This window comes from Melospiza melodia, chromosome 18, assembly GCF_035770615.1.
Source record: "Melospiza melodia melodia isolate bMelMel2 chromosome 18, bMelMel2.pri, whole genome shotgun sequence".
NCBI classification, from domain to species: Eukaryota; Metazoa; Chordata; class Aves; order Passeriformes; family Passerellidae; genus Melospiza; species Melospiza melodia.
The window spans coordinates 7462608-7487892 of NC_086211.1; the positions used below are offsets into that span (position 1 = coordinate 7462608).

Sequence of the window (25285 nt, forward strand, 5' to 3'; positions counted from 1 at the left end):
GCCCAGGTTGTTAATTGTCCTATACTCTTCATTCTTAATTGCAAAATTTCTATTAATTGAACTATTTTTGTCTGGCATATTTGTCTGATAGTATTTTTCTCTACATCTACTGGAACAGTCAGCCATACTAATGTGTTTATGCTTTTCTTCATTTTCTTAGACATTTTACTTGTGCATAATACTCTTGAAAAAATTAGCTCTGATAGGATATTGTAAGTAGCTCCCATGAATATATGAAATCTATGCTGCTGTGCTTTTTCTTTTTATATGTGTTTTTTACAGCAGACTTCTTGCTTGCCTTGTGTAAGTAAGGGAATTTCCTATTTACTTCTACCTAGATGCCACATATCTGGGTTCTTTGCTTTGAGCAGCTGGAGTAGGATCCTCAGGAATCATCCTGTTCAGCTATTGAATAAAACTAACCTATCAAATTCTCAAGCTCATGTATTTGCCTTTTTACACAGCAAACGCCATGGATGAGTTTGCTGTTGAGTACAAAGTTATTAATCCCAAAGCCATTACTATGGGGCAGTTGTATGGCAGTTTTGATCCTGTAAGTCATGAGTGGTCAGATGGAGTTCTTGCAAAGGCCTTCAGGGAACAAGCATCTTCTACCACAGAGGATCGCAAGTGGATTATTTTTGATGGCCCTGTGGATGCAGTTTGGATAGAGAACATGAACACTGTGCTGGATGATAATAAAAAGGTAGCCTAATTTTTGCCCCTGCCCTCATCCTTGAATAAACATACTTAATTTTAGTAGTAGCAATATTGTTACTGCATTAGTCAAAGGAGGTGTGAAATTCAGGAAAGGCTGATGTGCCTAAAAGCGCTGCTTTATTTCCCCAGTTGTGTGAGTGGGTTTAGATGGTGTTAGATAATATTAATCTATTACTTCTTCCTAGAAGCCTTGTCTTCCTCTTTCTTTATTGAAATGAGGCTGATCATTGAGGCTTTTTTATTGACCCTTTTAGGAAACTGAAATACATGGACTCAGTTCTGTGACTGAAAACTGGACTTGCTTAAATTACCTTGAAAATAAGTGAATTTTAAAAAAGCTGCAGGTCATAACTGCTTTTTCTTGCAGAGTTATTTAAAGTTAGAGTTAGTTAAATTGTTCTCTGTGTCTCTGCAAGCCTTACAGTAAGACATGGAAAAATTGAGACAAGGTCATGAAATATCATGTATTGTAAGGATACAAATGAATGAATGAGGAGTGACACTAAGTGGAATGTTCAGTGATTTTATGACAGACATTTCTTTCACTGTATGATCAGCACTAACATGACTAGACCATGTTTATGTGATGCTCTTCTTCCAGTTATGCTTAATGAGTGGTGAAATAATTCAGATGAGCTCAAAAATGAGTTTAATCTTTGAGCCAGCAGACTTGGAGCAGGCATCTCCAGCAACTGTCAGCAGGTAATGTGAGAGCACTCAAGGTTCAGCTGTCCCACCTTGCACATGCATTCCCTTACCACAGGTGTTTGTTCTTCCCAGGTGTGGTATGATCTATATGGACCCACAGCAGTTGGGTTGGAAGCCACTGAAGGATTCCTACTTGAAAACTCTGCCTACAAACCTGCAGGAAGAACACCGACAGCTGGTGCGAGACTTCATTTTTTGCACAGGTCTAATTAGAAGATGAACTATAAGGTGACATTCACAGTTTGCCCACTTGAAGGCAGGCATGCAGAATCAAAACTTTGTTATTATTACCAATAACAGTTTAGTCTTCAAAGCCTTTTTCACCTCATTGCTTGTATGAAGGACAGCTTTTCGTGCTGTGTATTCTACTATGATTTTGTGGATGCAAATAAAAATAGGTGTTGGTGAGAATCAGCTTTTAATGAAAATTTTAAATCCTTATTATTGGTTGTTAAAATCTAGTAAAATAGTTGGAATAATATTAGGAGTGGAGCTGTAAAAAATTTATTTATGTGATTTGAGAAGGCCCGCTTTGAGTTTTTGCAGGAAATTAGAATCAAATTTCAAAGAAGTACCGAGACTAAAGAGCTCTTTATTCATAGTTTTCTTAGTTCATCAGAGTAAAGTAATTATTCCTTAAGCAACAGATAGCCTGACCCTTTAGTGCATCTCCCTGAGTACTAGTCCCTGGGAAAAGGTTAGGTCGAGATTTCTGTCCTGTTTTCCAGTTTGAGTTCACAGAGCAGATGCCACCAGCCATGGTCAGTATTTACCCACATGCTGTGGCACTCCTACAGGCCCCAGTCAGCCCCAGCATGCTGGAATTTCTGCTGTGGCACAGTATCTGTGCTGGCTCCTCTGTAGGGGGCCTCTCTTTAAGGGAGGATGAAACCCTTGCCTTTGTTTCTGTTGGAATAATTTTGTTGTTCCCTAAACAAAACAGAAGTCTCTCTAGGCTGAGCTTCTGCTCTGCTGTCTGGATTAGTAACTGGGTAACAGAATTCCTGCTGAAAACTTCTCTGTGTTGCAAGCATCTTGTTTTCACCATCAGACAGTGATGGTGTGATGTTGTGAACATTTCAGTACCACCCCACACAAGCCCTTTCCTGATCTCTCTGCCAACCTGGACAATTTCTGATGCCTTATGTTTGACTGAGGGTGAATTGAGGGACAGCAGGGAATGTGGCAAGTCCTGCATTGTCAGACAGCTATTTCCTTTTCTCCTGGTAGGTTGATGACTTGTTTATGTGGCTAGTTGAGCCCTGTTTAGATTTTATTGACCATCATTGCAAATTCATGGTGAAAACGTCCTCTCTTCACCTGAGTAGCAGCTTGATGAAACTCTACTCTTCTCTCCTTGGTAAGTGCCCTAAGCTGCCTGGTTTTTATTTCAATTTTTCTTTTTTTCCCTCTCATGTCTCAGCACAAAATGCAGCCTATAAGATGCAAGGAAATACCAAACTGTATATGAACTGTTGGGTTCATATAACACAGTCAGTGATCTCACTAATCAGTATTATTAATAGTTCTTTGCATACAGAGCTTTCACATTTGGAAAGTTGTGTCATTACAAAACTAAACATGATCTTGCAAGTATGTTCTGTGTTTTGCTTGCTGTTTGCTACCATCTGAAGAAAAGAGGGCTATTTTTTTTCTAATTTCATTTTTATTTGTAAACAGTATCTTACACAGACAATATCCTCCATTTGTAGATTGGCTTCATTCCACTGAAGACAGAGCTCTACTTTTGTCTCAGGATACTTTTGCAAAAATGCATTTTGCATTGGGATTTCTGGTTATTACTGGCTTTTAACTAAAATTCAAAATATCTGTTTTAGATGAAATTAAGGAACGTGATGAAGAGGACAGTGAAACCATGTCCGCTCAACAGGTCACCTCATGGCTACAGGGCCTTTTCCTTTTTGCTTTGGTGTGGACAATTGGAGGGATCATTGATGGAGACAGCAGAAGAAAATTTGATTCATTTTATCGCAACTTGCTCAATGGAATGAACGAGCAAAACCCACGCCCTAAAAATGTGAAGATTAACAAAGGCAATATCTTCCCAGAAAAAGGTGCTTCTTCATAACTGTGCTTACCTGGCCTTTTATAAAGCAGTAAGAAAGCTTGGCACTTGGTGTGCCTGGCAGATGTTTAGTCTGCAGCAGAGCCACCATCTGCCAGGCCTTGGGCTGCACAGTTGGGTGCCCTTCCCTGGCTCTTTTAACCTGTAGTAGCATATGCCTCCAGTTATACTCAAACACTGTGGCTGAATCTGACCTAAAATCATTTGGTGATGATAATGGCACTTGAGGGCTGAGACTGGGGGGGGTGGGGGTGTATCTTGTGTACTAGAAAACTTCCATTACCTCACAGTTTTGGAAATCTCACACTGAAATCAGTGAAGTTTATTTTTGTAATTTAATCAGTGGGTTTTCCTATGTTGTGCTTTTCAATTAACAGGGCTTGTTTTTGACTTCTATTTTAACAAGCGTGGCCATGGGCAGTGGGCCATGTGGACAGACTACATCACAAAGGAAGAGCAAGTTATCGCCCCAGGGGCTAAGGTGCACATTGCTATCTTTATTATGCAAAATAATTATTTGAATAAATATTTTAGAGGTATGAATAATTATATTAGGCTGTTTGATGATTGCTTTGCAACATTTCATTAGTCGCTGTGAGCTCCCTTTCATGCTTTTGTCTCAATTCTGGTAGCACTAACACTGGAAGTTCAGCACTGCAGGTGCACATGGAGCCCTGAGGTTTCCTGGTGGTTAAAATTTGGGTTCTGCTTTGTTCTCTGACAGCATTTGATATTGGGGAAACCATGGTGGGAAAAAGCCAAAGCCTGAATTTCCATTCCTTCATTTCTGTTTTCAGTGGTTGATCTCATGACATTGTACTATGAATTATTCAGAGAAAGCAAGCAAAGAGACTGGGATGTGGGGAACAGTACTGAGAGGCCTGGATCCCCTCCATTCCAAATAGGGGCACTCAGATTTTGATGGCAGCTGTGAACTGAATGGAAGAGAAGCACAGCAGAGATCTGCAGATCAAATTTCAAGATAACTTAAGCTTGTTCAACTTTTCATTCCACTGTAGTTGCCATTGTCTTGTCTATTAGGTACACGAGAGATGCAAGATGGCATTTCATTCTGCTGCCAAAAATCTTTCCTTGATGTCAAATCCACAGCTGCTAAGTAAAAAATGAGGAAGAGAAAAAAAAATGTCCATACCAGTGTTCCTTTCCCTTTGCACAGTAGGGGAACAGAACTAGGCCATATTTAATTCTGTAGTTCTCCAGGCTTTATATAATGTCTGTGAACCATAATATAGGTAATACTGGTTGGGCTATTGACTGTATAAGCCCTGAACAAGAAAGTGGGGCAATGGTATTTACTAGAATGTTGTTATAGCTTAGGTTTTCAGACAATAGAACTTTTTAAAACGCAGAACTTTTTAAAATACAACTTTTTATGTGCTACAGGGTTCCTGTAGTTGCTTGCAAATAGTCATGTTGATTAAGGTATTAGATGTTTGATTTTCATGTTTTATTTTACTTTCCTGTTTAACAGGTATCTGAGCTAATCATTCCAACAATGGAAACTGCCAGACAAATGTTTTTTCTTCAAACATATGTGGATCATAATGTCCCTTTGCTTTTTGTGGGTCCCACTGGCACTGGAAAAACAGCTATAACAAACAACTTTCTACTGAAACTACCAAAGGAAAAATACATCCCGAGTTTCATCAACTTCTCTGCAAGAACATCTGCTAACCAGACCCAGGATATAATTATGTCCAAGCTGGACAGAAGAAGAAAAGGATTGTTTGGACCTCCAACAGGGAAAGAAGCTATAATTTTTGTGGGTAAGAGATATTTATTTCATTTTTTAAAAATAATTCTTGTTTTGGTTTTAGGCAAAGGAAGTGGTTCACCAAGACTAGTAAATTTGGATTGCCTTAGTGCTTTTTTCAGGCACCCAGAGAATCCTAGAATCTCCTGAACTGGAAGGGGCCCAGAGGGATCACCAAAGGATTAGCACTGCCCTTGCTGGGAGGTTTAACTGGTGGTTGTCTTCAGAATAATTCGTAGAGTTGCAGTGGTACATGACATGACATAAAATCACCAGCCACAATTAGTTAAGCCATCACCCTAATTATGCCTGTGAGGTGTAATGGTATTTGATTTTGGTTAGTTCAATGGGCAGCAGGAATAACAACACACAGCCTTTTACAACCTCTAGTACAGTTACTTTTCCTTCTTAGAAAAAACTGAATTCCCAAACACTGAGGTTGTTTTATTCAGTGTCTCTGTTCTCCATAGATGACCTAAACATGCCTGAAAAGGAGATATATGGAGCCCAGCCAGCTATTGAGCTTCTCAGGCAATGGATCGATCACGGGCACTGGTACGACAGGAAGGATTCATCCCACCTCAGCATCATAGATGTCCTGCTTGTCACAGCTATGGGTCCTCCTGGGGGAGGCAGGAATGACATTACAGGTAGGAAATACATTACTATGGCAGGTGGTTGTCTAGCAGACTGAAGTTAAAGGGTGGGTTCAGGTTTGCTGATGGCAAATTCAACATTTATCTACAACTGGTGGATCTGCAGGTGCATTCACTGAGCGGGTTATTCCAAGTTCAGGTCTGTTATGTTCAAGTTCAAACCTGTACCTCTAACAGAGGGAGATTAATCACCATTAGAAACAATTTTTTGAGTTGATTAAGCTGTGAATGACAGAAGTTATTCTAAAATTAGCGATGGAGATTTTTTCTGGTTTCTGTAATTTGGAAAAGGGAGGGAATACATCTGCTTGCCATGTCTCTGGAAAGTCTCTTCTGAACTTGTATCTCCTGATGTTAAGGTAGGCTGCCTGCATTTATTTACAGGAATGTTACCTGCAAGTCCATGATTCCTGTCACAGCATCATAAGGGAGGTTATATTTTCTAATGAAAAAATTATGTAAATAAATGCCCTAATGTACCTGCAGCTTCATTATTATAGGCTATATACAGCTGCATTGTTATAGGGAACTTCATGCTGCTTTGCTTCTTATAAACACTGTGATACAGGTATAACTGTGTGTGTTCTGAGAGGCTTTATGAAAATAAGTCTTCTGATACAGCTAAATTTCTAAAATCTACTCATGTAGAATGATTGTTTTTAGGTGAAAGCCAATAACAAGATGCTTGACTTTGTAAAAGTTTTACTGTGTCATCATAATCAAAAGGCTCATGTGAGCTGAAATTTTAAATTGAGTAATAGCCTTGTAATGATGATTTATGTTCTACATATGCAAAACAGTTGTTTTAAGTTAAATACTTATAGAAAATGTAGTCCAGTTTATATTTCTTTTGCTTCACTGCTAGGGCAGAAATTTGCCAGAAATAAAATCATGAAGCTGGTGCCAGATTCAAATGTTTTTTAATGACAGGCAATCCTAGAAGAAGAAAGCTGAAAAGCAGAAAAATATTTCACCATTTAAATCTCTCTGCATCCTTCTGTGTGTGTTCCAGGACGCTTCACACGGCACTTGAATATTGTCTCTATCTCTGCTTTCAATGATGATATTTTAACCAGGATTTTTACTGCAGTTACTGACTGGCACTTCAGCAATGGCTTTGATGCTTCATTTCTAAGGTAATGGGATCAATTTACTGTAGCACTTTTGTCTTTTCCCTATGATTTATCTGCAAAGTTAAATTTGTACTTCTTTTCCTTCTTAAGGCTGGGTAAGATGATGGTCCAAGCGACGTCGGTGCTGTATAAATTGGCAGTTGATAATTTTCTCCCAACTCCTTCAAAATCCCACTATGTCTTTAATCTACGGGATTTTTCCAGGGTTATTAAAGGAGTTCTGCTCTGTCCACACACTCATTTGCAAGTAAGTTGTAGTTTTATTATGTTGATGTAGGAGAGAGCAGTGAAAAAAGTTAATTATTTTTATAATACATGAACTATGATTTCAATAGATTTGCAGGGTTTAAGATCAGAATAGTCCCTGAATTCCTTGTTATGTATTTTCTGTCTGTCTCTGAGGGACAGAGCTGTCATTTTGTTAATACTATTTGATTTGATCCAGTAGAGAAAAAGTGCTTTGACATGAAAGTACCAGTTTATGTTGGCAGGAAGGACAAGATGGTAACTAGGTGAGGAATCCAGGTAAGTTAGCAGATGCTGGGCCATGTGCTGAATAGCTTGGGACTGAAAGATTCCCACTGAGTTTAGTACAAGGTATAGCAGGGTCCAGATGGACATTTCTAACCTTTTCTCTTTGAACAAATCCTGCCTGAGCTATATTTACCCATTCTTTTGTATTTTCATTTTCAGGATGGAGATAAACTGATCAGACTATGGGTTCATGAGGTCTACAGAGTTTTCTATGATCGCTTGGTTGATGATGATGACAAGAATGTTTTCTTTCAGATGGTACAAGAGACAACATTAAATAGCTTCAAGCAGAACATTAATAAGGTATTTTTGTGTAATGTGCTGGGACCAAGATGATACTGATGCATTTTCAGAAATACTTAAGCTTATTTAATTGAGATTAAATCAGTATTGGAGGCATTTTGCAGTATTTTGATCAGTGAATTTAAAAAGTTTGGACAATCTTCTATTCAGCATTGATTATTCATATCAGAACGATTCATAACTTCTGAGGGATTCTGAGTTAGTAGAGAGGACCACCTGGAGTGGAATAAATGTCTTGCACAGCATTTATCTGTGCTTTTACCCAAGATAATTCCTTGGATGATCCAATGGGTGTAGTAGGTACCTTTCTGAGAAGTCTTTTTAGAACTATGTTATATTTGACAGCAGGATCTCTCTGTGAGGTATGCATATATGGAAACCTGCATGTCAGCCTACAGTATTATTTTCCAGACCAAGGTTGTAACTAGAACATGAAAAGCAGTGCTTTCTGCAATATTAATGCTATGTAGATAAGGATTATTATGACTTTAAGGAAAATAATTCTCTAATAGCTAGAATTATCTGTTGATTCTTGCCTTTTTGCTAGGTACTGGGTCATCTCTCACCTACTGGAAAAGTCACTGATGATAATATTCGTGCCCTGTTCTTTGGAGACTATTTAAAGCCAAGCACTTCTGTCAGAATTTATGATGAAATCACAGACCTAAAGCAGCTGACAAGCGTGATGGAATACTACCTTGAGGAGTACAACAATATCAGCAAGGCCCCCATGTCCCTGGTCATGTTCCAGTTTGCCATTGAGCACATCTCCAGGATATGCAGGGTACTGAAACAGGATAATGGACACCTGCTGCTGGTGGGCGTTGGCGGGAGCGGCCGGCAGAGCGCCACCAAGCTCGCCACCTTCATGCACTCCTTTGAGCTCTTCCAGATCGAAATCACCAAGTCCTATGGCATCAGTGAATGGAAAGATGATATTAAACAAGTCATGCTGAAAGCAGGTGTTGGTAACAGCAATCTGTCCTTTTTGTTCTGCGATAATCAAATAAAGGATGAATCGTTCGTGGAAGATATCAACATGCTTTTAAATACTGGGGACGTGCCTAATATCTTTCCAGCGGATGAGAAAGCTGAAATTGTTGAGAAAATGCAAGCTGCAGCAAGGATGGAGAACAGGAAGATTGAAGCCACGCCCCTTGCTATGTACAACTTCTTTATTGAAAGGGTGAAGAAAAATTTGCATATTGTCTTAGGTCTGTATACAATGCGTTATTTCTTAGAATGTTTTTTTTTTAGATTTATTTGTTTTTCTGCTTCCTAGCTGCTAAGAAACTTAGGTAATGATCGTGTTTTTATTTTTGCAGCCATGAGTCCTATTGGAGATGCATTTCGGAATCGATTACGGATGTTCCCTTCACTGATAAACTGCTGCACCATTGATTGGTTCCAAACCTGGCCTACAGATGCTTTGGAAATGGTTGCTAACAAGTTTTTAGAGGATATTGAGCTCAAAGATGACGTTAGAAAAGAGTATGAGTTTATTTCTCAAGAGACATGTGAAGCAAAAGTTTGTTCCCCTGTCCCTTGTGCCCCCAGTGTATTTGATCTGTCCTTATAAATGGACAAAGCTAAGCCAACTCTGGGATTTCAGTGCAAGTCAAAGATACTGAGACATATGTATCTGATATTTCTCAAAACCACACCAGTCTTAGAGAAGAGTCCATAATATTTCTAATAATGGGGAAAATACATTTCTGCCTTCCCTAACACTAATATGACTTCATAAGCTTAGAGTAATTTTTTGAGAGTTGACCTAAAGACAGACTGTATTTCAAAGTAATGTGGAAAATTTTTCCCTAGGGTTGTGTCTGTGTGCAAATATTTCCAAGAAAGTGTGAGAGACCTCTCTGTTGGCTACTACGCGACGCTGCGCAGACACAACTACGTGACACCAACTTCCTACGTGGAGCTGATTCTCACCTTCAAGGCCCTGCTGAACAGAAAAAGGGAGGAAGTTGACATGATGAGGACTCGTTATCTTGTGGGACTTGAAAAGCTCGACTTTGCAGCTTCACAAGTAAGTTTCAGATGAAGATGCTGAATATGTGCCGTAGGCATACTTCAGTGTGGGGTCTGTATGGTTGAAACTTGCAAAAATAAAATTTATTAATTTGTTCTTCACTATATTCATGATGCTATTGATAGCTTTCTGTAGAAAGCCTGCAGGAAAAGTTTTCTGCTTAGTAAGCTGAAGAAACTGTGATCTTGGATTATAGCTCTTAATAGAAAATAAAATTAAAATGAAGGTACTCATTAAATGTTGAAGGAATAAATGTTATAAATTTAATTATGTTCTCAAAACCTTATATGGAGAATCCACCTCAGCTTTCTTGTGCCTATTACCCTTTCCAAAACAGGGGAGAAATTGAAAAACATTGTAAGACAATATTAAGCATTAATTTCTGAGTAGATTCCAAGTAGGAAATTGATCAGGTTCCAGATAAATAATTCCTTTTTCAACCCATGGGATCCAGGGATTGATCTTTCCAAGATACAAACTAAAGGGACTTCTAGATACTTGCTGGATAAAGAAGATCCAGTTTGCAGCTGTTGCTGTCACAAATTCTGTGTTCCATTCCAGGTTTCTTTAGGATTTTGTTTCCCACCTGTGCACTAAAGCATTATTTAAACTTTCATTATCTGAAAGTGACTGTGAGGGAAAAATAGAATTAATCAATATAATGTTCATCATCGACATTAATGAATCTTAAAAAAGCAAGTGTATTGTATAGATGATGATAAATATACCTTTTAAAATCTAAACAGTTAAATGAAACAGCTCTTAGCAAAAATAAACTAAAGAACTAATTCTTTAAATCAAATGTCCTTTTTTAGATTGTATTACTATAGGGGTTTCCAATCTTTCTTCCTAAGACATCAAGATAGGAAATGCATGCAATGCTTGAACAGATTTCCTCTTGATTTCCTGTTGTATTCATCAGGTTGCAGACATGCAGAAAGAACTGACTGACCTTCAGCCTGAACTGATTAAAACATCTGCAGAAACAGATAAAATGATGGTCAAGATTGAAAAGGAAACAGTTGAAGTAGATGCAAAAAAGGCAATAGTGTCAGCAGATGAAAAAGAGGCCAATGATGCAGCTGCTGTTGCCCAGGGTATTAAGGTAGAGCACAAGGGCTTGAGCCTGGAGCAGGATGGGTTCCAAGTAAATGGGAGCTGTGATGATGTGTTAATAGGGTGAGCCGAGCTCTTAGACTAACAAAATTGCAGATGATGAATGACACTCCTAATAGAAACACAGTAAATTCAGGCTGTTTGGAGTCTGACTGCATCTCACAGTCCTGCATAGCTTCCCTTTCTAGTTCACATTCCAAAAGCTCTATAGCTCTTATTTCTCTACTAATATATTCTCATTTTCAGCAGATTGAATAATGAGTTTAACTGTTTCCAGACCCAAAGACAGTTAATTTAGAGTTAGCTGAGTTAATCTGGCATATGCTGCATGTAGTCCTATAAGGAATAACTTTAGAGGTAATGCCACAGCCAGATGTCTGTTACACAGAATTTCCTGTGGGAAGCCTCAAGATTCCTCAGTATTTTTTCTGTAGTTAGTTGGAAATGTCAGTGATATTTAAAATGGATAATTGCTGAGATCAGAATATGTGATGAAGAATTTAAGCTACACAGTATCCATTTTTCACCTGATCAGCAGTGTGAGATTTAAATAAGAACAACGGTATCTAATATTTATTTTCATTCTCATTGCTAAACCAGAGAAACTTTGATCTTGAAAGCTTGTCTGACTTTTTCAACTATCGGTTCCATTTATGGAAGTTACTAATTTATCTACAAACCTTCCCTCTTTAAACTGTGCAGTCAAATTGTGCAAGTACTTTTCTCTCCTAGAAACACAATATTGTGAAGAGTCTGGTTAATGGGTATTGAAGAAGAGAGAAGGTTCTGTGAGGCTGTGCTGTAGTGGGGTGATCAGGCTGCAGGCCTGGTACTGGCTGAAGGTTTTTACAGCTTTTTGTCCAATGTCTTCACAGGACGAATGTGAAGCAGACCTTGCAGAGGCTATGCCAGCTCTGGAGGCAGCAGAGGCAGCTCTAAACACCCTGAATCCTTCTGACATCACTCTTGTGAAATCCATGACGAATCCACCTGGTCCTGTCAAGCTGGTCATGGAGAGCATCTGTGTCATGAGGGCAGTTAAGGCAGAGAGGAAACCCGACCCCAGTGGCAGTGGTAATGACACAGCTTTTGTTATTCCTGCCCAGGAATGGGTGGGTGCTGCTGTGGTGTGCTGGTGAGGTTCTTGTGGCATGAATGCAGCTGTGTGCACTGGAGGTGCATTTTGCTGGCAGTGACAAGTACACTGAGTAGTGAAGAGCTGCTTTTGCCATGCTAACATACTGCCCTTGCCTGACGCTGTTGTACAAGCTTTGTAAATATGATCCCAGACACCAGCACAAAGTCATCTCTTCAACTTGCTTTGACCCAACCTTGAGATTTGCATTGCCTTGAGGAACTCTGGGTGCTGGAGGTGTGCTGTGCACCATCTGCCTTGTGTTTCCCCTTGTAATGCCTGTTTCCAAACTATCAGTTATGCTGGGAGAGGGAATTCCGGTTATACCTCTGCCACACATTATTCTAACAAGATTTTTCTGTGTGGTTTAATGTTGCTATTGTGGGATTGTGCAGGATTTGCAAGGTAGGAAAGAGACCCTTTTCTTTCTTCTACCTTATGCCTATACAGTTCAACCCTTCAATTAAAAATAAGAATTATACAAATGCCTTTCATCAAAAATGATCTTATCTAGATTAAGAAGGAATAGTTCTGCAGTTACTGATTTGTCTAATAGATGATGCTAAGAAAGACTGTATAGTAATTTGTTACCCTCAATGTGCTTAGTTGATTTAGAATTAATATGCAGTTTATAAATATTGACATTGGTTAGTTATGCTGAAGGTCTTGTATTAATTCCTTTAGGTATTGATTTTCTCAAACTATTGAATAGTCTTCGCATAGTAAAATTCCATTGCATTATCATTGATGTTAATTTTTCATACTATGTTTCAAAGTATTTTTTTCAATTTGAACATGCCTGTATTGAGCCTGATTTTAGTCTTATTTGCCATATAGGTAAAATGATTGAAGACTTCTGGGGGCCAGCCAAGAAACTTCTTTCAGATATTAAGTTCCTTGACAGACTAAAGACCTATGACAAGGATAATATTCCTCCTCCTATAATGAAGAAAATTAGAGAGAAGTTTATGAATCACCCAGATTTTCAGCCAGACGTTGTAAAAAACGTCTCGTCTGCCTGTGAAGGCCTGTGCAAGTGGGTGCGAGCCATGGAGGTCTATGACCGCGTGCAGAAAGTGGTGGCCCCAAAGCGCGTGCGCCTGCAGGAGGCTGAAGCCATCCTGGACGTTCAAATGCAGAAGCTGCAGGTGAAACAAGCAGAACTCAAGGAGGTTGTTGATCGCCTGCAAGCTTTGCAAGATGAGTTTGATGAAATGAACAACAAAAAGATAGAGTTGGAGAATAATATTGAACGTTGTTCACTAAAGCTGGTGAGAGCTGAGCAGCTGATCAGTGGTCTGGGTGGAGAGAAGGACAGGTGGACAGAAGCTGCACGGTTGTTAGGAATTCAGTACATAGATCTAGTGGGGGATGTGCTGTTGTCATCAGGAACTGTGGCTTATTTGGGAGCCTTTACTGTTGATTATCGCCTACAATGTCAAAAGCAGTGGCAGGAACTGTGTATTGAAAAGAACATTCCGTGCTCCAGTGATTTCAGCTTAAGTAATACATTAGGGGATCCAGTCAAAATCCGTGCCTGGCAGATTGCTGGACTGCCAGTTGATTCTTTTTCCATTGACAATGGTGTAATTGTTTCTAACTCAAGAAGATGGGCTTTAATGATAGATCCTCAAAGGCAAGCTAACAAGTGGATTAAAAATATGGAGAAAACTAACAAACTATCAGTTATCAAATTATCTGACACACATTATGTGAGGACATTAGAAACTGCTCTTCAGCTTGGAACACCAGTCTTGCTAGAAAATATTGGTGAAGAATTAGATGCTTTCTTAGAACCTATTTTATTAAAGCAAACATTCAAACAACAAGGAGTAGAATACATGAAATTAGGGGAAAACATAATTGAATATTCAAGAGACTTCAGGTTTTACATGACAACCCACTTAAGAAATCCTCATTATTATCCTGAAGTCGCTGTGAAAGTTTGTCTACTCAATTTCATGATTACACCTTTGGGTCTTCAGGACCAGCTTCTTGGAATTGTAGCTGCAAAGGAAAAGCCTGAGCTAGAAGAAAAGAAAAACCAACTCATTCTAGAAAGTGCAGCCAATAAGAAACAACTAAAGGAATTAGAAGATAAAATCCTGGAGGTCCTTTCCCATTCAGAAGGAAACATCTTAGAGGATGAAACAGCAATTAATATTTTGTCTTCATCCAAGCAGTTGTCTGAAGAAATCTCTGAAAAGCAACAAATTGCCTCTGTAACTGAGAAGGAAATAGATTCTACTCGAATGGGATATAAGCCAGTTGCTGTTCATTCAGCTGTTATCTTCTTCTGCATCTCTGACTTGGCTAACATTGAACCTATGTACCAGTATTCATTGATTTGGTTCATTAACTTGTATGTTCAATCTATTGCTAAAAGTCTTAAGAGTGGACGTTTAAAGGAGAGAATTAAAAATATAACTGAGCATTTCACAGTGAGCATCTACAATAATGTCTGCCGTTCATTGTTTGAAAAGGACAAGTTGTTGTTCTCCTTCCTTCTAACAATAGGCATTATGAAGGGAAAAGGCCAGATAGATGATGCAGTTTGGCGTTTCCTCCTGACAGGAGGTGTTGCTCTCGATAATCCTCACCCCAACCCAGCTCCAGACTGGCTGTCTAACAAATCATGGGCCGAGATCGTGCGTGCATCTTGCCTGACCAACCTGCAGGGACTAATGGAACATGTCAGAGACAATTCCTCCAAGTGGAAGCCACTCTATGACTCTGTCAGGCCCCATGAGGAAGCCTTGCCAGATGACTGGGACTCACTGACGGGGTTGGATCGCATGGTTATTCTCAGGTGTTTGCGACCTGACAAAATTGTTCCGGCAGTGCGGACCTTCATCGTGGAAAACATGGGAAGAACATTCATTGAACCACCTACATTTGATCTTGGAAGAAGTTACAGTGACTCAAATTGTTGTGCCCCTTTGATTTTTATATTATCACCTGGTGCTGATCCTATGGCAGGTGAGATTGGTATTAAAAAAATCTTTTTTTGTCTGGTTAAATGTCACTGAGTCTGACTAAACTGTTAATAGTGTAGGCCCAGGCCCCCTCATCTGATCTTTAAAATGTCTTTAAAGTACAATTCAGCAGTGATGGAATATCAAACACTGGCATCTGCCCATATATAAACAACAGTAGTAAAATTGTTAGGGGGTGGAGTGAAAGTAGTGGTGATGAAATGTCTCAGTCTCTGAGCAGCAATTTGGGGATCTAACAGATTGAAGCATTCAGACCAGTTTATAATTTGTACCTGCATTACAGTTCTTTCAGTGGGTGTTGGAGGTTTGCCCCAGTCTTTATTGCAACCCCTCCTCCAGTAAGTTTCCTCCCTCTCAGTTACTAATTAAATGGTGTATAGGCCACACTTAAAAACACATTTGTTGAATGTCCTTTAAAGTATAACCACCCAGGTTATTTTTAAATCTGGTTTTCTGCCAAAAGAATTGTAATATGGAGCCATACCATAAGGATGTATTTCCAGAAAGTACTGATTTTCATAGCAAAGCTGGAGGTCTATTTTTAGCCAGATGTAAAGATCCAGTTTGCAGCTCAACTCTCATAAACAATTGTACCCATCCAATAGAGTTGAGGGCTGTTGTGCAGCCTGAAACTGAGCACTTGGGGCCAAAGAAGAGGTCAGCCATTTAACCTGGCTGGTTTTTGTGTTGTTTTTTTTTTTTTTTTTTTTTTTAATTAATACCTTATACCCCTAAATTTTAGTATATGCCTCAGAGACACAGTGACTGATACAGCATATGATAATACTTCTGGGTTATTGAGGTAGGGTTTTTTTGTGTTTTCTTTTTATTTTTAATTGAATAAAATATTTGTTGAATTTTCTCCCTTTAATTAAATTATAAAAACAATGAATATAACATATTCTACTTTCTGATAGACTTTGTTTTTTTTTTTTTTGCGTGTATAAAACTTGTCATCACAGGTTTGCTAAAATTTGCTGATGATGTTAGCATGGGAAGCTCAAGTGTTCAAACAGTTTCACTGGGCCAGGGCCAGGGCCCAATAGCAGAAAAAATGATTTATCAAGCTATTACTGATGGAACCTGGGTAGTGTTACAAAACTGCCATCTTGCAACCAGCTGGATGCCTGCCTTGGAAAAAATCTGTGAGGAAGTTATAGTGCCTGAGAATACCCATGATAAGTTCAGGTAGGAATTTTAGTATTTTGCACTTTTTAATGTGAGCATTTCCTGTTTGCTGAAGATGCTACTAAAAAGAAATTAAAATACCTCTGTAAGAATGCCTGAGTATGACATTCATATGATTTATGTGCAGTGGTAAAATAAAGATCCATAATTAAGAGGTCATCTTTTCTACCTGTCCAATATAATCTACTTTATGCCTGCATTTTAGACCAAATTTAGATGTTATCTTTATAGTTAAGCAAGTAGTAAAACTTAGTCTTCTTAAGATCAAGATGCAGGATTATATTACTGATTTTAAAATTATTATTATTACTACTACTCTTACTATTATATTATTTTTTAATTATGTGCTTGTCAAACTTCTTTTTAGGTTGTGGTTAACTAGTTATCCATCAGAAAAGTTTCCTGTTAGTATCCTCCAGAATGGCATCAAAATGACAAATGAGCCTCCCAAAGGTGTCAGAGTGAACCTCCTTCGCTCCTACCTGAACGATCCCATCTCCGACCCTGTGTTTTTTAAAAGCTGCCAAAAGCCAAAAATGTGGCAAAAACTGCTTTTTGGTCTTTGCTTTTTTCATGCTGTTGTGCAGGAAAGGAGAAACTTTGGCCCACTGGGTAAGTTTTAGATTATTTTGCACTTAATTTCAAAAACACAATTTGTGCTTTTGAAATGCATTGATGGAGTCTCTCTGTAAAAAGGCAGTTTTGTTAATTGTTATATTGTTAACACTATTACAAGAGTGCAATCTGCATTGCACAGAACATCATAAAGTCTATAAGCTGTTATTTGCAGGGATTCTTATTCAGCCAAAGCTACTTTTGAAGCTGTTAAAAGTATTACCCTGGGGAAGAATAGAAAGTACTATTTTTCCAAATTAATATATTATACAGTAGTTACATGAAATTATAGCTTACTAAATTATTAAATTATTACTGTGGTTCTTAGTAACAATCAAATTCAGATCTGTTTTAAATCTTTATAATTAAAAATATGTCTTCTATTCTGCTTTTGTTACTTATGTGCATACTTTGTTTTATCAAACTTAGTGCATGTATTTACTTGGTGTGAAACAAATCTATGTAGCTGCAGTGTGTTGTTTATAACATAGCAATGAAAATATATGTATTCATAAGATTTGTGCTTCAGCTTTTTCTGTAATCTTCAAATATGTAGGAAACTATAGAATTTCTATATAGCATAGAAATGTATGGACTTAGAGAATCCATTTTTATAACTATATAAAATTTATGCTCTGCCCTTGTGTAAATGAAGTCTTCCGTTCCAGCTGAGTCTCTCTTCCTCATACAGGTTGCTGTTAGGAAATATTAAATTTTCACTGAAAGCCACTGTGATTATTTTAATAGTCAGCTGTTTAAATAAGCACTAAACTTCCAGTATGAAGACACTGATTTATTGCTTTAGAGTAAAACTGAAGTTTCTAGAGGCCATTGTCTAATGTAACATCTACTGCTAATGTGACCAACAATCTGGGTGAAGAAGAATAGTTGCATCAATAGCCCTATTTTTGATTTGCACTAGGGATTTTGGCTTTCTGAAGAATTCTTTCATCTGGAGTATGTTCCTGTTTGTTTGCCTGCTTGCTTGTTTGTTTTATTGTAATGTTACTGTGAATGTCCTCTGCAAACAGTATTAATAGATGGGCAGATTAAAAATTGAAATCAGTAAATGAATTAAAAACTCCTATTCTCATTGTTTCCAGATAGCAACAGATTAGCTTAAAGTACCAAGCAGGTAAAATATAATATTCAGGATATTGTGATGCCAGAATTAGCTTATGTTTAATAAACAGCCTGGTATATTCTAGGCTGCTTCTAGACTATGTGGCAGTTGTATGTTCAGCTCTGCAGGAGCAGTGTAGTACCAACACCAGCATTTCCTGAGCCCAGCTGTCAGTACATTGCACCACTGCAATACCTGTGTATCTCTTCTGAATTGAACAGGTTGGAATATTCCATATGAATTCAATGAGTCTGACCTCAGGATCAGCATGCAACAGATCCAGATGTTTCTGAATGAATATGAAGAGATCCCATTTGAAGCTCTGACCTATCTAACAGGTACAGACATTACATCCTCTCATGTGTTTGTTGACTTTGCTGAGCACTTTCAGCTGATACACTGATAAACTGGTGAGTTCTCAACAAATTGAGTGGATTCCACCCTGGTTGGTTTTACTGGCCTTCCACAAACAATGGGATTGTCATTGGATGGATGTTGGAGTTGGACTGCAATTGGAGTCGGATCCCAAACCCTCAGATGTCACTGTTGTTTTGACTTGTATGTGGCTACAGTTACTGATGGCCCAGCAAACCTCCTGGTCTTTGCTTTATGCTCATCAAATAAAACCATAAAACCATGAGCCTCTGGTTCACCTTTGCTGATCAGTGTGAGACTGACACAGGAAGCCTTGGGGCTTCACCAGAGGATATGGTAACACTCAGGGGTTTAAAGCAGGAGGTGTTGATGTGTGTAAATATCTCAGCTGCTGTGGCTGTTCTATTCTCTCTCTCTCCAGGGAGACAAGCTGCTTTTTGGCACCTCCTTTGTCAGCCTTGTCATTCTTGATTTTTGTTAATATTATGATTAGCTTTATGAAAAAGAATTTTCAGCAGCAGTTTCTCAGACCAGCTGATAGTGTTCCTTAAACCTTCCATCATCAAGACACATAAATTTAGCCCTTAGATGTTCAAGTGTCGAATTTCCATTCAATCAATTAAAGCATAAAACCTAAAAACTTTGGAAGATCTGGAGCTTTGGAACTTCAACTTACTAGAGTTTCACCTTGTTGCAAAACAATTTTTATTTGTTCATTAATTTCAGGTTTTTTGTCCTGATTTTCTTTGTATTTTTCCAGGGGAGTGTAACTATGGAGGCAGAGTGACAGATGATAAAGACAGGCGTCTTCTCCTGTCCCTTCTTTCCACAGTCTACAACAAGGACATAGAGCAGGAGAAGTACATGCTCTCAGCTGGAGGTGACTACTACATACCACCACATGGCCCCTATGAGGTGAGAGACAAGTGTAAATTCTCTGAATTATTGGGAAGAACTTACCTACACTGTGCTTGGATAATGCTGAATATGACAAATAGAAAATACACCCCATAATATCATAAAGCCATGCCAGAATGTATCTTGTGTATGAAATATGAATCTGGTACTTAATATCTGCCATACCCCAGTGGGGATGTAGAGATGATCCAATACTCTGGCATTTTTGATGAAGAGAGAAGCCACCCCTGTGCAGGTTTCCAATACAGTTCTAGAAGGCCAGTAGGAGTCAGCCTGCAGGAATTCACATGGTACTTCTGCACTTTCTCACAACTAGTCTGACCTTGAAGCAGCATTCAGGAGGAAGAGGTGGAATGGCATGTGTATACTCAATTTCCATTCTCTTTTTCCCTTCTAACAGCTGCACAGAGATAATGAATGTGCTCAGATCCCACAGTTGTAGGGATGACACATCCAGCATCCTTTTGTGACTCCTACCAGCACTCCTTGGATATTTCTCATGTTCCTTTCTCTTGCCACTTACACGAGGGTGGTAATAACAACTCCTCCATGAGGTTTTGAATCACTCAGAACTTTTATATTTATCTCTGTGGAGAGTCAGTCAATTCCTGGATGTGTTTAACAGGGAACTGCCATCTTTAGTTGTAAATGGGAAGGTTCTGTCCCATTTGGGATCTTTTATGACTATCACATTATATGATGTCTGGCATCTGAACGTTTGTTTTACAGTCTTACATTGAGTACATACGAAGTTTGCCAATTACAACACACCCTGAAGTGTTTGGGCTTCATGAAAATGCAGACATCACTAAGGATAACCAGGAGACCAACCAGCTTTTCCATGCAGTGCTCCTGACTTTGCCTAGAGAAGCAGGGGGAGCTGGCAAGTCCCCTCAGGTAACTGGGGAAGAAAGATCAATTTGCACTCTGAAAAGGCCCTTTCCTGGCTTGTCCTAGGTCTCAGAGTAATCCAACCTCTCATCTCATGTGTGTAGCTCTGGGAGCAGATGGGAATGTCCCTGTAGAGAATCAGATGGATTTGGCATAGCACCTTTAAAGATGGAAGACAGATTCATGACTTTGCATTCAAACAGATTAATACCACAAGTCCTGGCAGCTCAGTTTGCCAAATCCATGCCCCTTTGGGATATACATAAATAACCTTTCAAGCCTCTCAGATTTGGCATCCTGTATTTTATACACAAGTGGATTCTTGAAAAGTGGGATTGATGGAGCCTCATTTCCTGCAGGCTTGTCTAGTGATCATATTCTCTGATGTCTAATATTCTGTAAGCAAACCTTCTCTTGTGGATGAGTTATTCATGGGGTCTTCCCCTTATTTTGCTCATGCTGCATGTCCTTTGTCTTGTCCTTCACTGTGGCAGAAAAGGGATTGTGCTTGTCTGCTCTCCTGCCTGTCTCCTTAGAAAACCTTGTTGCAAATGAGAAATTACTAACAAATTTAAAGTTATTGAGAAGGAAGGAGCAAGCAGGCACATGCAGAGACAGAATGATGCTGAAAGGAAGAGCATAAAAGCACAGTATCTTTAGGAAAATGGACTAAAATACCTATGTGGTTTTACAGAAAAAAAATTTTGTAGTGGTTTATGGAATTTATTCAATAAATATAGGAGGGGGAAAAGGAATATTTGTTATTCACTGCAAACTTGTGACTTCAGGAAGTTGTTGAAGAGTTGGCACAGGACATCCTATCCAAACTACCAAGTAGCTTTGATATGGAAGAAGTGATGAAGGCATACCCAGTACTTTATGAAGAGTCCATGAACACAGTTCTTAGGCAAGAGCTAATTCGATTTAACAGGTATGGCTCAGTGTTTGGTGTAGCACTTCTTAAACTGAAATATGCTTGTGTTCATTGGTGCTAGCTGCTTACAAGGCTTAAACAAGCCTTTTTCCCTAACATGTTAGATTCTGCTTTGGATGAATCTTTTAAAAAGACTTGAAAGCTGCAGCTGACTACCTGAACATAGCAATAGTACTTGTATTCTTGGAGTATGAACTTAAATCACATTTGGGTTTGTTGTGCTGAGGGAGAGCAGCCTATGTGATACCCAGGCCCCAATATTCACAGCACACTATGACAATGAGTGCTACAAAGCTCTTGTCACTTGATTTCCCTTGTTTAGAGTGAAAGTTTTCACTGTCATTTATTTCTCTGTGTGTGTTTCTAATTTGTTTGCTTTTCTAAAGTTACGTAAGAATTTTGATAACTACCGGTGAGATAAGGAATTTCTGACAGGACATTTACCACCTCTATCAACCCTTCATTCAAGCTGGACTGAGGGGTATTTAGCCAGGTAATAAGAAGTAAATAATGACAATTCCTTTGTTTTCTCTCAAGGCTTACTGAAGTTGTTCGGAGCAGCCTCATTAATATAGGCAAAGCCATTAAAGGCCAAGTGTTGATGTCTTCTGAGCTGGAAGATGTTTTCAACAGCATGCTAATAGGAAAAGTGCCATCCATGTGGGCTGCCAAATCCTATCCATCCCTGAAGCCTCTGGGAAGTTACGTGTCCGATCTCCTCTGTCGCTTGGAGTTCTTCCAGGTCTGCTCAGCTGACCCTGAGGGGTCTGGGGAGCTGCAGTTGGAAGGTGGATGGGGAGAATGTGTCAGTGCAGTCCTTGCCCAGCAGCCCCTGGGCAGCTCCAGGCTGTGAGCTGCTCACACACACTCCTGGCCAGATACACTCTGCATTAGCAGCACTGGAGTCAGCTGGGCAACTGCCCAGGGTGAGCTGGGATCGTGATCCCTTGGTGCCAATCCAGTGCTGCTGTTGGTGGTTTCCATCTTTCTATTTCTAGAAGGTTCATTTTAGTTTGAATTGGTGTCTTAATGACATCCTTGCTGAAAGGACAGTGAGCTGGGTGTGAGAATGCTTTAGAACCACTGCATAAAAGGCACTATGAAATTTCATATATGTGTCTGTAAATATCTTTCAAGTTTCATAAAATGTGACACCATTTCACACACTTTTTGAACAGGTTATTTTATTTTTAACTTGCCATTTCATTATTTCCCTTGCACTCTTACAACTACTTAAAATTTTGGGTGTACCTTAAATAGTCAGCTACTGAGATGTAGTGAAACCCCATAGAAGTCAGGAGAGGAGAAAGCTAGGAAGAAGTGTCTGAGATTTATAGAAATGGCAGAGTTTCCTGTTTGCTGGATCAGAGCATTTTGACTCAAAATAACCTACAGTAGTGTGAAGACATTCTGCCCTTGTTTTGCTTTTTCCTACTGCATTATGTGGACATTAAGTGACATCTTTGTACAGGAATGATTTCCTCTGCTAGGATCTGATGTGTAGGCTTAGTGAGTGCCCTCACAGTGATCAGTGAAGAGATATTGATCAGTGAAGAATGGAAAAGAATTTGGCCTTTTTCATGTTAGGAAATTGGTGTTTACAAGACTGTAAAAAAAAGTATTTTGATAAAAGTGTCCAAATTCAATTACTTTTCTTGTTTTTAAAGGCCACTATCTAGACTAAACAAAACATACTTATGCTACTTTCTGAAATTTTTCTAGTAGCACTGAGTTCTGGTTGTTTTAGAACCAGAAAATTGATGGAAAGATGCAGAGGGTCCCATCAAGGCTTAGATCTCATTGTGCTGTTTGAGGGAGTCTGAAAAAACATCCTTTTCTGGTGAATTGGCACAGTGAAGCCACAAATATATTGGATTTTTTCTTACATTTGTTTTCTCTCTCCTTATTCAGGATTGGGTTGACAAGGGGCCACCCACAGTCTTTTGGCTCTCAGGATTCTTCTTCACTCAGTCTTTTTTGACTGGTGTTTTACAAAACTTTGCCAGAAAATACACCATCCCAATTGACCACGTTGGCTTTGAGTTTGAGGTAAGAAAAATGCAGAAGAATTTTGTTTTTCATGAACAGCTTGAAACATGTTCTGGGGCAGCAAGAAATAGAGTTTTCAGATGAAAAGTTATTTTATTTAAAGGAGCAATTTCAGACTGTCACTTACAGGATTTAGTATACTCCAGATAAAATCAAGCAATGGTTTAATTGTTCTAGGTGATGAAACAGGAGCTCACAATGAAGGAAATGCCAGAAGATGGGGCTTATGTGAGAGGCCTTTTCTTGGAAGGTGCACGATGGGATAGAGAATCCTTGGTAATTGGAGAATCACTACCAAAAATCCTCTATGATCCTTTGCCCATAATATGGCTGAAACCTGGAGAAAGTTCCAAGTTTCTTCATGAGAACATCTATTCATGCCCTGTGTACAAGACAAGTGAAAGAAGAGGTGTCTTATCCACCACTGGGCACTCAACCAACTATGTTCTGTCCATTGAACTGCCTTCTGACAAGCCCCAGAAACATTGGATAAATAGAGGTGTGGCAGCCCTGTGCCAGCTGGATGACTGAGAGGGTGCAATATTGGGATTGTAAAGATCTGCTTTACTCCCCAATGGCTGTATGGCTGGTTTGTTTGTTTTTTGGTGTTTTTTTTTTTTTTTTTTTTAATGAAATCGGGCCTAAAGAGTTTTGATGCTGATTTTACTGGGAATCTACTTTACAACTCTTGCAAAAAGATTTTGGATTTGCCTACCACCTCTGTGTCTCAGGAGTATGTAGGACAAGGAGGGAGGAGATGAGAATATTCTGTTGTCAACATATGAGACCAATCCTCCAATCCTCAGACAGAATGAACTCCCCAAGCTGTATTAGAAAACTGTAGTCATTCCTTGATGATGTGTCAGAATTTCCACGGAAAACTTCTCCACAGCACGTGTATTGGGAGCTGCCATTTTTCAGAACAGTATGCTTGAGCCATATCACTTTTCTTTTCAATAATATTTACCTACACATTCCAGGTACCTGACACATGGAGCTGTTTTCTTTCTCCCACAGGCTCACTTTACTTCCTCCCAGCAGCCCAGCCCCACACAGCCACTCACCCCCCACTATCTCATGGGCTGAGATAAAGACAGTTTAATAGGGAAAGCAAAGGCCATGCACACAAACAAGGTAAAACAATGAATCCCCTGCTTCCCACAGGCAGGCAGGTGTTCAGCCATCCCCAGGAGAGCAGGGACCCATCACATGGAATGGTGACTTGGGAAGCCATCACTCCAAATGTCCCCCTCTCCTCCCCCACTTTACACACTGATCATGATGCCACATGGTCTGCAATGTCCCTTTGCTCATTTGGGGTCACCTGTCCTGGCTCTGTCTCCTCCCGCCCTCCCAGACACCCTCAAATTCCTCTCTAGCCTGGCAGTATGAAAAGCAGAAAAGGCCTTGGCTCTGTGCAGTCCCTGCTCAGCAATAACAAAAACATCTCTGTGTTATCAGTGCAGTGTTCAGCACAATCCAAAACACAGCCCCATACCAGCCAGAGTGAGGAAAACTGACTCTACCCCAGCTTCCTCATCTTGCTCTCTTGCATGCTGGACTAACAACTGCCTGAAATTTTGTACTTAAGCCCTTTCATCAGAGAAGCCCAAAGTAGCTTGCAAACATTAATTAAAAATAAAATAGCCTGAGCATCTTCAAAGAGCTGTGCAGTGATTAACAAATCCCCACAGCATGCCAAGAAGGTAGTAAAGATGCATCATTAGACTTGTTGTGTACACAGCACAAGAGAAGCACAAAGATCAAGGCAAACATTAAAAAAAAAACATGCACTAAACAGACATCCACTAATTTGAGGTCTTGTATTTTTTTCATTGCCCAAATTGCAGCATTTTAATGACTTGCTGGAGGCCTCACACAGCCAGAGATTCAGCCATCATTTGGCAATTCCCAGTATCCTGCTCCAAGCATTAAGGGATGCTGCTACAACTCCTTAAAAGCCACAATTCTTGTCACAGGAATTTGTCTG

The 25285-nt window shown here is 39.3% G+C and overlaps 1 protein-coding gene across 2 annotated transcripts in view; it reads left to right on the forward strand.

Moving 5' to 3' along the window:
- The window catches only part of DNAH3 (dynein axonemal heavy chain 3), a 51086-nt gene extending 26028 nt beyond the window's left edge, over window positions 1-25058 (forward strand). For both annotated transcript variants that reach the window (XM_063171894.1, XM_063171896.1), the window contains exons 35-60: window positions 465-706; window positions 1322-1422; window positions 1501-1606; window positions 2659-2788; window positions 3267-3503; window positions 3892-3995; window positions 5007-5301; window positions 5759-5938; window positions 6957-7080; window positions 7168-7324; window positions 7771-7914; window positions 8462-9128; window positions 9240-9405; window positions 9736-9952; window positions 10878-11060; window positions 11947-12145; window positions 13044-15185; window positions 16165-16390; window positions 16758-17002; window positions 18350-18466; window positions 19264-19418; window positions 20151-20318; window positions 21101-21243; window positions 21784-21988; window positions 23158-23295; window positions 23473-25058. In XM_063171894.1, the coding sequence (XP_063027964.1) occupies window positions 465-706; window positions 1322-1422; window positions 1501-1606; window positions 2659-2788; window positions 3267-3503; window positions 3892-3995; window positions 5007-5301; window positions 5759-5938; window positions 6957-7080; window positions 7168-7324; window positions 7771-7914; window positions 8462-9128; window positions 9240-9405; window positions 9736-9952; window positions 10878-11060; window positions 11947-12145; window positions 13044-15185; window positions 16165-16390; window positions 16758-17002; window positions 18350-18466; window positions 19264-19418; window positions 20151-20318; window positions 21101-21243; window positions 21784-21988; window positions 23158-23295; window positions 23473-23826 (7145 nt within the window). In that variant the 3' untranslated portion in view covers window positions 23827-25058. The remainder of the gene's footprint in view (window positions 1-464; window positions 707-1321; window positions 1423-1500; window positions 1607-2658; window positions 2789-3266; window positions 3504-3891; window positions 3996-5006; window positions 5302-5758; window positions 5939-6956; window positions 7081-7167; window positions 7325-7770; window positions 7915-8461; window positions 9129-9239; window positions 9406-9735; window positions 9953-10877; window positions 11061-11946; window positions 12146-13043; window positions 15186-16164; window positions 16391-16757; window positions 17003-18349; window positions 18467-19263; window positions 19419-20150; window positions 20319-21100; window positions 21244-21783; window positions 21989-23157; window positions 23296-23472) is intronic.
- The last annotated feature ends 227 nt before the right edge of the window (window positions 25059-25285 follow it).